Genomic DNA, 13,100 nt, shown 5'->3' with positions numbered 1-13,100 from the left:
AGTACAGGTAAAGGGCAGTGGCATCCCATGAGGAGAGCCAGCTTGATGATTTGAAGCTGAAGTGTTCTGTGGTTACTCTGAGGCTGGAAGTTTGCTTCACCCTTGAGAAACCTGGTGATCTTCCACAAAATAATGTACCTGGCCCTGGGAGAGAAAGAGAGGAGAGCTCAGGCAGCACCAACTGTGGTGTGAGAGCAGCAGAGAGCCCTTAATCTTCCAGGAGGTTGTCCTGGGGGAGAGCTGTGTGTCAGGAGCCAGCAGCTTTGTTCCTGCTTTCCCCTTTCTGCCTCTAGTAGCAGGCTTTGCAGCTGCACGCGGAGGTACCCAGCACTCTAATTAAACATTCAGGTTTTCCAGAAAGCTTTGTTATAGTTGGAGGAGGATGCATAAGAAGTACAGCTGCAGAATGATTTAATGATGGCTCAGTAATTCCTGGGATATCAAGTTAAGTGAAATTCATGAATAAACATAAGTAGAGAAAAGAAATGTTTTGCTTTTTTCTTCTCTAATTTTCTGCTTCAGATCTCTCTCCATCCAGCACCCAGGCTTTCACACATCCCATTGCTGGTGAAGTAACGCTGCCTGATGCATGACTTGTACTGTTTTATTTAGTCTAGCTTTAGCTCTGGAGCGTGATGTGGCTTCCTTTGGGAGTCTGCCGCGGAGTCTAACAGATCTCACTTATTAGCGCACAATTATTGGGTGGTTTAAAGTCGCAGGAGTGCCTTACTGGGATTGCTAGGGATCTGTTATCAAAATGAAAATGAACGAGGGGAGCTTATTAATTTTGATAGCATCTCAGAAAATGTCAGGAGCTGCGAGAGCTGAGGCATGTTAGCCTTGATGGTTACAAAAAAAGAAATGACAGAAGTGGGACCTAGGGGCTGTCACGCTCTGCAGCCCGCTACCCGAGGCTTCCGCTGAGCAGTCGACTGCCTGGGAGCAGTGGAGCAATGCTTCTGAGATGGCGAATGCTCCTTCATATCTCCTTATTCAGATATTTTTCAGTAAGAGTAATAAATGCTCATTAATAATCCCTCCCAAATGCCTTGCTCCATCTGTCCTGCTTCCTGAGAACCTGCTGTGTAGAATAATAGTAATCATCAGCTCCCCCGTGGCCTTGTGCAGCCGCTGACGTGTTCTCCTTCTGCCTGTGTTTCACTGGAGTTTCGCTTCTGATTTCATAGTACAGATTGTGTTGGAAAATTTGACTTGCAGTCCTGCAAGTCAGGCCTTTGGGTAAGATTATCTCCATGTACGTTCTGAAAAAAAGATTTTTGCTTGGCCTTGAAGAGGATGTGAAGTTATTATCTCGACTTCCTGATGTGACGCTGGGGAGCGTGGCCAAAATAATGGTGTTTTATTATCGTCTGCCTCCTGACTTGTTCTGTCAGTGGGTTTAGAGCAAGTTAGTGAAAGGGGGCTTTGTATTTGGGGGCTTATATTTGTTTGCTAATTCAGTGGTACTTCTGAAGCCCGTAGATAAACCCACACGAGTTACGCGGTACGCAGAGCTGTGTGGGGCGGTGGTTTAGTCATAATGCTGGTTAAGAAGAATCAGGTTTGTTCTCGTCACCATTTTTTCTGGAATACGCTAAGCAAAATAAGATCTCCTAGCGTAGGGTAACTTTTCCAGGTTGTTTTCAGCACTTTCAAGCAGAAGTTGTTTGTAACCTTTGGGGACCTCCTGTGTTCTTTGCAGCAGTGGCTGTTGGCGGGGGGGGTGTTTTTGAAGCGCAGCTATATTCTGATTTTACCCTAGCCATATCCCAGCTTTCCTGCACAATTTGCCGAAAGCCTCTTACAGCAGAGATGTGAACTGAACACAGTTCAGCTATGTACAACAGTGAGAGAAACAGTTGCTGCAGGCTACTGCCCAAATTTTCTCTCATTAAGCCTCTGAGGCTTCTTTTTCAGTTTTATGTTTCCTTTAAATTTTCACCTCAGCTTTGCTTCTCGCGGTAGCCAGGTCAGCCTTCATGCCTGGGTGCCGAGTCCCCAGCCAGGCGAGGCGCTGCCTGCTGTGCGTGAAGCACGAGGGCTCCTGCCCCAGGCAGCCGAGCTGTGTGGGGGCTGGCAGTGCCCTGCTGGGCTGGGCAGGGCAGGGCAGGACGTGGCGCTGTGCTTGATGTGCTCCTGGCCGCTCCCTTGCACAAGTCGGCTCGGTGTCTGCTGTCACCCCGTTTGTGTCTGAGGTTGTGGCGTTTGCCTATTTGTAGGTGTAAATGTACTCCCACCCAGGTGAGAATCTGCCCTTTGAGGTGCCGGTTGTTCCCAGGCTGGCATTTCCTTTCTCCTTACAATGTTTTATGGACAGACACAGCTGAAAACGAGCTGCTGGACCTCCATACAGAAGTGAAAGAGCATCACGCAGCTGCTGCTTCAAGCACTGGAGTAAGCTTCCTGTGTCACAAAATAAACACCGACTGCTTCCCTTTTCTCATCTTGCTTTTCACCCCGCTGGCTAAACTGCTTTAAAAAGGTTCTGCAGTACCTCCACGGCTGTCGGGTGCGGTGTGGAGAGTTGTAACAGGCTGTGGCTGTGCCCACCCGTCATGGTGGACAAAGCAGGAGCGAGGCACGTTTATAAAGAATAAAACAGCTTAAAATCCATATAAGTTGGGAGACTGAATATTTTGTTTCCGCATCATTGATATGCCTTACACATGGCAAATACATAGATATATCTATATATACAGATATATACTTTTTTTTTTTTTCCTCCACAGGACTCTCTCAGTAAAGTTACGTATGCCTCACTGGTCCCCAGCAGCAGCCATTTGGTTGCTGTGCAGTTTGTGCTTTAAGCTAAATGTGTTCAGTTTTGATGTAAATCGGCCCGGGCAGTGGTCTCACTGCTGGGGTCTGCTCTGAGCAGGCTAGAGATGGTGATGGCCTCAGATACTCACCTGTTTTGAACTGATGCAAAATCAAAAATGCGGTGAGGTCTCACTGCTCTCAGTTTGCTTCAGCATTAGTAGGGCTCCCTGCTGAGGTAATTCCCCTGTCCCAAGCTTCTTTGAGGTGGGCTCTGCCGTGGCTCTGCCAGTTTTGGTTACCTGTCTTCTTCCTGATGATTTTCTTCTCCTGTGTACCGTTGTTGCCAACATCACCCAGCTGAAGCCTGCTTCCTTCCCCCAAGTAGGGTTCCTTTGCCTCCCCTCAGACTGTGCAGCTGTGTGAGTGGCTGTGAACGGAGACTTAAATAAGGCTGTTACCTAAGGAATATAATCTGTGTTTGAATTTGCACGTTTGTTTTAATTTCCATTTAGAAGCATGGACTGTGAAATATCTTGTCCGTGGTACCCTGCCATACAGCTCAGGCTGTGCTAGAGCTGCTCTTCCATGGCACACAATGCAGAAGGGTCAGAGGACCAGGCTGTCTGGCATCATTCACTGCATCAACTATTTTGCAGAAAGCATTATGTTCGTTGGAAGGTGAATAAGGTGCAGATTAGTCTGAAAAACATGCCTGTCTCTGTGCCTGGCAGAAGCAGCGGCTGAAGATGGTCTCTCTTTAAAACGTTCTGCTCAGCTCAAGCTCGTGTTGTGTTCAGCCGCTGTTTGGTATTTCAGCAGATGTCAGCAAGTTTTTTGGAAGTATAAACCGAGTTGCAGATGGTGAAGGTCAGGAGGTTAAAAAGTGCCTGTGCTATGTAAAGATTTACTTTTGAAAACAAATGTATTTGGTTGAAAATAATTATTTTCCAAATTCTGTATTCAAACAGATCAGAGGATGTTCTCGTGGCTGGCATGCCAGCCTGCTGACATCAGTGCCTTCCATTCAGGCGCCCCGTTCTGCTCGCAGCTAAACTGGCAGATAAATTCCTTCTCAGCGAGAGATCCTTGTAGTTAGCGGAATCCCAATGGCCAGCAGTGTATTTCATTATAAACCGTCATACATCGTGTTTCCCCATAACAGCTTCAAAGCATTGTTGTGCTGTGATTTTTTTCCTCCCCAAATATTAATATATAGCACATGAGCGAGTGGAGCAGGATGTCGCGTAGCACGTTAGAAAAGCTTAGAAGAACATTCAAGTTTGCTTGAAATAATTAGAGCAGCCAGGCAGGCCGAGCACGCGGCCGGGCTCCTTTGTGGGGCACGTGCAGGGCCCCAGGTCTGTGCGTGGGAAGAGGAGCAGTGCCTTGCAGGAGCCTGACACTGGTTCAAATCCAGCGAAGCTCTTTGCTTTCCTTCACTTAATACTTGCACCAACGGAGGATGCTTAATGCTAAGCGGTGTCTTGTTTTAGGTAGGGTCTGGTTTGCTGGGATTTATGGCGAGCTTTGAAAAAGGCTTTAAGGCCTTCCCCTTGCACTGCAGCTTGCCTAAATGCGTGTGGGTTTTTTCCCTTTTTTTCTTTTATTTTCTTTTCAACTTTGTTTATAATTAAAACAAGCTGGCAACGAAGCAGCTTAAGGAGGGCATTTCACTGACATTTTCTAACAGCTTGGTGGTGGCCGGTGGTGTGTGTGCAACGTGCTGGCACGCACCCGCAGATAGGTGTCTGGGATAGAAATCCCTGCTGCTGCCCAGGGGCCCAGGTGCTTCCTGAGGCGGAAGCAGTGCTTTGTTCTTGATTGCCTTCAGCTGGACTCTTACTCCCTGGATGTGTCCTCCCGTCCTTGCACGAGCCTGGGTGAACCTTCACCGGCTGCCGTGTCGTGTGCTGACGGGCTCCTGCTGCGCTGCTCGGGGAGGCGGCTCTTGGTCTGAAGCAACACCTCGGCCATTCTCTTTGATGCACATTAGTTTTCCTGTGGAAGAAGTGGTGAATAATGGCAGCAAGCTGATGCTCTCTGTTGCATTAACTGTTTATATGTCTCTCTAGCCTCCATCTTTTTTTTTTTCTTTTTTCTTTTTTTTCTCTTTTTTTCCAGCTCCAGCCCATTAAAATTCCCCTACACTTGCTTGACCTTGCTGCTACTTTCCAATGTTTGCATTCCTGAACACAAACCAACCAGCCCTGAGTTTTGAAACCTACTTTCACTTTGATTATAATATAAGCACAGAGTTTGAAGTCTAGACCCTTAAAGGTATCTAGAGTTTGTCAGAAAGCTGCAGTCTGTGCCATACCAATTCAGGTACTTTTAAGCCCCCAGAAAGCTGAGAATCTGTGGAGCCTGTGTAGCTTTTGGCTAACCTGTGAATAAAGGTGATGCTGCGTTACTGGTTCAGAACTCCAAGCTTTTGAACTAGTCCTTTCTTATTTTATTTTTATAACGGGCATAATGAAAGACTTCGCTGGGTGATTTGGGTTATGTTGCTGGAATTCTTTCCAGGAAATTGGTGGGTGTTTAAAGCTGCACAAAGCTGTTAGAGATATTCCACAGAGAGTAATGCTGCACTGACCGGGGAGTGAAATCTCTGGCCAAACAGGTCTCTTCTAATTTCTATGTTTTTTTAGTCACAGAACCCGAATTAAAAAGGGAGACCTGCTGATTTACAATATAGTGCCTTAGTTACCAAATAGATAAGCTATATCTCCAAATCCGGATGGTATTTCTGGTTCTTTGTAGAAAACCATAAAGAATTAAAATGATATCCTGAGCAGCTGCTAAATACATTACTAATTGCACTTTCAGAAAACTGTTTTAAAAATGTCTCTAGAGCAAACTGATCCTTCAGTGAGAAATGCGGAGCGGATTCTGAAATGTATTAACCCCATTCACTTCAGGCTTCTGTACTGGCAGGGAATTTAGCCCGCTGAGAAAATGGAAAGGGGAACAGTTGGTGAAAGTTAGGTTTGTAGGAGGAGATGGATTGTCTTATTTGTAACTTTTTTTTTTCCAGTGTACAGAGCCCCAAAAGCTATTCAACATTGCAAATGAACTGCTCCATACAGAAGAAGCATATGTGAAAAGACTCCATCTGTTGGACCAGGTAACTCGATTTTGAATGAACTGTGCCTTGTCTTCAGTTAAGCCTCTGACCTAAAGCTGGATAGTGTGAAAACATGACTTGGTGGTGGGAGATGGAGCTGGCTTGCCAGGGTGCATGCTGTGGGGCCCAGAGGGGAGCTTTTGGCCACTGGTTCTCTGAGCTGGAGCCCGAGGGTTAGGAAAAGAGGAATGGGAAAGCAGCGGCCCATGATACAGACATTATAAGCATTTGATTCCTCTCTGAGCATATGTGGAGAGGAAATCATAGGGACACTCAAGGCACCAAAAATGATGAAATCTCTGACTGCTCTGCAGAGGACAATAGACTAGACTAAAATCAGGCAACAAGGGTCAGCCCCATGCTCAGAGTGATTTTTGTTTTTCCCCATTGTGATTTGTAATTGTTTTCTGTCATGTTTACACACGAGGATAAAGTAAAGCTAGGATGATGAATCCAAACTTCTTCCCACGTAAAATGTTTTGGTGAGTCTACGCGGTTCAGGCATTTCTCTATTTATCTCTATAATGTCAATGTTATGTATTGTATAAAGAAAAACATTCATGAAAGAAGTAAAAATGAGGATGATTAACATTGTTAAGAAAAAAAGAAAGGAAATCGACACCTTGGTAGAAATCTCGTTAGAAGTTGTAACGTCCGAAGAGCCCTCTGCCCTCCAGCACTAGGACCTCTGCTGAAAACTTTCCGATGTTTGCTTCGGATGAGCAAAGGCTGTTTCAAGACCCTAAAAAAACTAGGGAGTGTCTTTCACTCTTGTTCAGTGTCGTTTTTCCTGCAGAGAAACAAAACAAACATGTTTTATTTTGCTTGATGTAAAAAGCAGTAACAGCTCTTTGGGGACTGGTTGTTCTTTGCCACTTAGCTCCCAAGTACACCAGCTCTCATCTTCTCGGTAGTTTTAATCTGTTTTGATTTACAAATCCCTCAGACTTTTCTAATGGAGGAGTAAGCCCATAACCATAGCTCTAACCCCATTTGACAATGGGTTTATGTTTGTAAACCTCCTGAAAATACTCGGTGCTGTGATCCCCAAGGACTGAGTACCAGGAGTCAAAAACTGTAGGTCTGTTCTGAGGCAGTCAGCTTTGTAATGCTGCGACTGTATGCTGGGGTGTGTAGGATTTTTTTAGCTAATGTTGGTACTCTCTTGTCTCACACAGGTTTTTTGCACTAAGTTGTCAGAAGCAGGTATTTCATCTGAAGTGATAACAGGCATCTTTTCAAATATTTCTTCTATCTATTGTTTCCACGGACAATTTCTTCTTCCTGAGCTCAAAACAAGAATTACACAAGAATGGTGGGTAACTGTCATTCCAGTTGTTTTTAAAGTATGTTTTCAAGAAACTATAGTGACCCTAAAGCCTAATCATATTCCAGAGTTTTTAAGGGTTTAATGCAGTAGTTCAGATGTCATTTAATACGTTGTCATGGAGTCTCTTAAGCCTCTCTCTCTCCTGTAATCTTCCAGAGTATAGGAGTAGACCTGAGCACTCAACATTTCTAGAGTACTCTGTGAGATATTTTTTTTTTGTCCGAAGTACAACTGGAGCTGTTTTTCTTAGTGCACTTCCACTATTCTAGTTTCACAGTACTATGAAACTGTAGTACTAGGAAAGAAACAAGCTGCTTATTTTGGCCCCGTGGATGAAGTATTTAAAAAAAAAGTTTTCTTTCCAAAGAAGGAAAATGCATCATCGTGTCACAGTCTAGACTTTACAGTGTTGGAGATTTCATGAGACACATCAATTTCATATTTAAATTCACTTTGTTATGGTTCTATAAAATTTAATGTTACAAAATTAGCATTATAGCAACCAATCAAACGAAAATCTAGACAGATAAGATAGATGACTTTCTGTCTATAAATCACTTTGTCTGTAGTGCACTCGTTTCTGTTGCTGTTTTGCACCACAACACTGAACAAGATTTTACCCAAGCATTTGTTGGTCTTCTGTTCTATAAGATATATGTACAGTGTAACCAATAATATTTATGAAGTTCTTTAAGAAAACTGTATTTTTATTTCAATGAGTCCTAATGGTCATATACCGATTAAAATTTGGAAACTGTGCTAAGTTGTAAATGAGGCTGAAATGCAGCGCTAGGCAGAAAGGTTGATTGTAGGGCAGATGTAGGAACCCACTTGGGAGGATGCACTGGCTGAAAAGAGTGTCCTGCAGTGTAAAGTGCTGATGGTGCTGATGCTGCACCTTATTTCATGTTAACGTCAACAGAGTTAACCTTTCCAACTGCCCTGAGTGATGAAGGCAAGATCAGAGCTCACATTTCCCTTGGGAGGGTCCAACCTTCTTCACACAGGTCAACAATGTCCAGAAGCAATAAAAAACGACCCAGCACCTTTGCACCTGACATATGTCTACAGGAACAGCTGTAATAAAAGGGAAGGAAAACTGGAGAGACTGGAAGTCAGACGAGGGCATGAACTTTTTGCATGGCTGAAGGGATCTCATGTAAACAGACTGCAAGGCAGGAGTTCAGTGTGAGAGAAAAGCTGGGGAAAATGGAAAGAAATCTTAGACTGACACTGTCAAGGGGACTGAGACATGAGAAAATTAGACGTGCAGCTCTCGTCATTTACACATCTAGCTCCTGTAGCAGTGCTGCTGCTCAGTGGCCCAGAGGGAACAAACCCAGCTGGGGTCTCCCATGAGAGCCTCTCAGGCCCGGTGCCATGGGAGAGATGCCCCTGCCGGGTGAAGAGCCGTGGGGCAACTCTGGCATTGTCCACAGCCTGGCTGGCTGTGCCTGCCTCTGAATTTGGAAGAGACAAAGATGTACAGCTACCTCTGCTAGAAGTAGAGTGTATCTCACAATGTTTTTCTCTGGACAGAGTTGGATGTTTCTTCAATAATGTGTAGTCAGTTTGGATCTGAGCTTCACATAAAAGTGACAGTGGAAACAGAAACATCATCCTTAGCACATCTAGATTAATGTTTTAAGTTTTCATCTAGGGTACCAAACAGATTGTTTTAAACTTAACCTAAAGGATCTCAATTGCATGCGTGCGTAATTGTGGGAGACAACTGTGAAAGTGTGATAATTGTGTTTACTCTCTTAAAATAGTATTGATCTCTACAGATTTCTGTACTTACCCTTCTCTTTCCATCAGGAATGTGAACCCACGGCTAGGAGATATCCTACAGAAGCTGGCTCCTTTTCTGAAGATGTATGGAGAGTATGTAAAGAACTTTGACAGGGCAATGGACATGGTGAACACTTGTATGCAGAGGTCATCTCCTTTCAAAGATGTTGTTCAAAATATACAGGTATGTTGTTAATTGGCTTAATATGGCCTTGAGATCCTCATTTAAATGTATTTTATTTCCAGCATACATGTTTGTTTTGGTACAAGATAATATTGCTCTAGAATTAAGGAAGAAATACAGTTTTATTGGAAGTCCTTTCTGTTTTGCTGTGAAACACAGGTTTTTCACATAGGTAGCTTTGCTCCCATTCATGTATTTAAGAGGAGAATTGGAAGCTACAGGATGAAACGGAGCTGTTTGCATGGCAATCCTGACTACGTTCACCTTACTTAGAAATCCTTAATGCGTTCACTTTTTATGTTTCGGAATTAGGAGAATGGGATGAGTTCTCTTCTTGGTGGAGAGATGTGGATAGCTTTGTTGTACGTAGTATTTTCTGTTGATATTTATATAGCAGAAGGAAGAAATATCGATGCTTATGGCACAGTTCTTCTGGGGCACTGCCGCCTTTCCCCAGTGAGCCTCCTTACCTTGTGTGCTCCTTTGTGTAGGGCACCCTCTTGCTCTGATACTCAACGTATCCATTTGTTAAACTCTTCATTTTGTTTCCTTCTAACTAAGTTGAAGTGTCGCTTTTTAGCAAGTTCATTTCCTCTCTGAGCCTGCTGTTTGACTTTGGGCACCTCACCAGCAGCACCTGGCGCAGGAGGCTGTTTGGGTTTTCATCAGCTCTTGCTCGGCTGTTTCTGAGGCTTGTGAAGGGGCTCGCAGCGCTGGAGGACCACAGCTCTGCTGGGGGATGCTTAGCATGGACTTTCACATGTTCTTTCTCATTATATAGAAGCTTTGTGGGGAGGGGGAAGAGCTCTGCTTATGCCGGTGTGTCTGTAAAACCTCCGTCCCCTTTGGACTCCGGGCCAGCTGCAGGAGGATGCAGCAGGCTGCAGGCATCCCTCCGCAGGTGCTGGGAGAGTGCACACTGGCCTCTGGGGGAGGCAGAGGCAGCAGGGAGAGGGTTAAGCTGAGCCGGGAGCGCAGCTGTGCCCTAAATGGGAGCTTGTCGGCTGGCCAGCTGTCAGGAATCAAGTAATCCCCCCGGCAAGCTGGGAGAGGAGAGGCCCTGTGCGGAGGGTCAGAGCTGCCGGCTGGCTCAGACAGAAGCTCTGTCTTGGAGGAGCAGAGGGAAGGCAGCAGGAACTGGGAAAGTTCTTCTTCTACCAGACTCTCACTGTACGTGGCCTTTTCTTAACCTTTTTCTGTCTAAATCCAGCCTGCTCTCGCGGAGGCTCTGCGTGGCTAAGTGCGTCTGCTGGCTGGAATTCGAGACCCGGCAGCGCTGGGCCCCTGGGGGCTCCTGCAAGGGGCTCCCAGCCCCTGCTCGCCTCCCCGCTGCCCCTGCTCAGCTGTGTTGCCTGCCTGTGAGGACTCAGCTGGGTTCCCAGCACACCCAGCGTGCCCTGACCCACGCCAAGAAGGGGCACAGGCACAGCTGGGCTCCGCAGGGAATTGGGCCTCTTTTGGAGCAAGCTCTGTAGGAATTCCTGCTTCCTGTGCACATGGGCATTTCGCTGTCCACAGTTCCCCATCAAACTGCTGCCGTGCCTTTCTGAAGCGTAATTCAGTTTGAAACCATTCTTCCTGCAGCACAGAGATCTGCCCTCCCCAAAATTCTTCTGTCTCTACACTGCTCGCCACCAGACTGCCAACACAACTGATTCGTGTTAGCTGTCAGGCTGTGAAACGCATCGGCGGCTGGCCAAGCCCATGTGTATTTCTCGAGCAGAGCTGTGGCAGGTAGTGTTAGCACAGGCAGTGCTTGTAGGGGCTGCAGTTCTGAAGCCTACTGATGGCAGGACTTCACTGTAGATTATTCTAGCAGCAGCATCACAGCACCTTCTGCTTCTGTCATGACCACGCTGCATCCAGCAAAGCCTTGACCCAAAGCACTCAGTCTCCTCATCCAACCTATCTCTGTGCTATCAAAAACTCCAGGAACTTTTACAGGCAAAAGTCCTTTTTCTTCCCTTTGTCCCCACTACTCTGGGAACTTCTGTAGCCTGTGTTTGTAGAACCAGAGCAGACATTTGCAGTCTATCAGAAGGCTAAACTTTAGCCTGGTTTTCCGCGTGTATTATTCTTATACACAAATAATTGAACAATTGCATTTAGATTTCAGTGGAGCTGCTGTAGGTTTTTCTGTCTGTCCCTGGCACAGGACCACTACTGCAGGGTTCATACAGCCCTGACTGCTGGCAGGTTATCCAGGATTACATTCATGTGGCTCCTCTCCTGACCTTCAGCTTTACTTTTCAAAATACCAGTGGCAGCCTGTTGTGATCCTGCAGGAATACACTGTCTACACAAGCTGTTAATGGACTAGTTATACAGGCCAAGGCATTAAAACTTATTAATTATGCTAACTTAGAGAAAACAAAACCAGAAATCCCATAGGACTTGGAAGTGAATGACTGTGACTTGTCAAGTTTACTTTAGCTGCCCTTGAAGATAAACTTACTTTCTGTTTACTTCTCATCCACCTACCAGTGCAAAAACTTGATAGCTGGTAAGTTTATTATGAGTTTTCTTTTGTAAGTTCTCTAGTTACACCATCAAAGTGCTCTTTTAATATATATTTATGTTTCAGATTCTCAAATGAATTAATTAAACACAGAAAAACATTTATCTTTCCTCCAGTAAAGTCATCCGAATTGTAATGTGAACTCTGTAAAGTTTTGGAAATCATGTAACGTGAAAGTTCTCCTGTTTGGATTGGTTTATTTTGTGATTGTTGACCTTTTACAGAGGATCCACTTGATGTATTAGTCCAACTGACATGAGCCTGGAATGCACTTCTTCCTTTTCTTCCCTATTATTGTTCAGTGTTAGGGTTCATCATATTAGAGTAATGAAAAGACAAAGGAGATTATTATCGTAACTGGATTTAGGAATATAAACCAAGGGCTAATATGCAGTAGTGCAGTTCCGTGTCTCAGTGCTTCCTGGAATATCTGATTCTTTCCATCCCAGTTGTATTTTCTGGGAAACATTGTGCTGTAAAACTCTGAGAGATAAATTCACTTGATCTCCTCTAAACAGAAATGCTGTTCACTCTGCTACACAGTGGCAAGATGTGTTTTTAAAACCCATTTACATCTTTCTGGAAGGATGGTTAATATTTTTCTCTCAGACAGTCATCTTGTTATCTCCAGGCTTTGCTTCAAGAGTCAGGCAAGTCAGCAGCGTGTCTTGGGCTGTGATAGTTATGTGGAAGACTACAAAGACCTGAAACAAGCACCTTCCTCCAAGGAAAGAATACTGAGATTAGCGTGGTAGATGAGGGGTTGCTTACACTGGAACAGACCAAGATGTGGCTTCAGTGAGCTGACTTAAAATAATGCAATGGAGATGATTGTGTGTGTATGTATGTGGGGTTAAGATGCTGATGAGGGATTCAGGAATGAGATTGTATCACTCACAAACTTCCTGTCTGCTTTAAAACAAGTTAGTTATTTTTGCTGTGTTTCTCATTTCTCCTCCCCACCCTTATAAATAGAAACATTGCTTTACTTCCTAGGGCTTCTGTGACAATAAGCACACCGCAATACTCAGTACCATTTCAAGCAGAGTAATATTGGGTAATTATTGGGTAACATTTAAAGTAATCAGCCTCAAACCAACCCCCTTTCTTGGTCAAGTAAAATGAGAGAATTTGAGGTAGTTACCTCAAAGGTGAGCAGTATATCTGCTGCTTGTACAGTAAGTTCTAGCAAGCAGCGTATCCCTGTGGGGTTTCTGATTTTGTTTAATCTGGGGGGAGCAGAGGGAGTGCTACCTAGAGCTTTTTTGATCATGTGAAGAAACACAAAATGCAAGATACTGTTGTATATCTGCAGAAAATGTCAGAGATGAGGAGCAAAGGTTCACGCTTGTCAGCTCTGATAGCTTGGGAAATTTTCTTGTGTTCCTCTAAC

The 13,100-nt window shown here is 44.8% G+C and overlaps 1 protein-coding gene across 6 annotated transcripts in view; it reads left to right on the top strand.

Annotated features, from left to right (window-relative positions):
• The window catches only part of FGD3 (FYVE, RhoGEF and PH domain containing 3), a 109,411-nt gene that overhangs the window by 66,399 nt on the left and 29,912 nt on the right, over window positions 1–13,100 (top strand). For all 6 annotated transcript variants that reach the window (XM_027467624.3, XM_005019075.6, XM_038186106.2 and 3 more), the window contains 3 exons: window positions 5,795–5,884; window positions 7,063–7,199; window positions 9,033–9,189. In XM_027467624.3, the coding sequence (XP_027323425.1) occupies window positions 5,795–5,884; window positions 7,063–7,199; window positions 9,033–9,189 (384 nt within the window). The remainder of the gene's footprint in view (window positions 1–5,794; window positions 5,885–7,062; window positions 7,200–9,032; window positions 9,190–13,100) is intronic.

The sequence above is a fragment of the Anas platyrhynchos genome, chromosome 13 (genome assembly GCF_047663525.1).
Source record: "Anas platyrhynchos isolate ZD024472 breed Pekin duck chromosome 13, IASCAAS_PekinDuck_T2T, whole genome shotgun sequence".
Taxonomy (NCBI): Eukaryota; Metazoa; Chordata; class Aves; order Anseriformes; family Anatidae; genus Anas; species Anas platyrhynchos.
The sequence above is the reverse complement of the archived record's forward strand: the minus strand, read 5'-3'. Positions and strand labels throughout refer to the sequence as shown.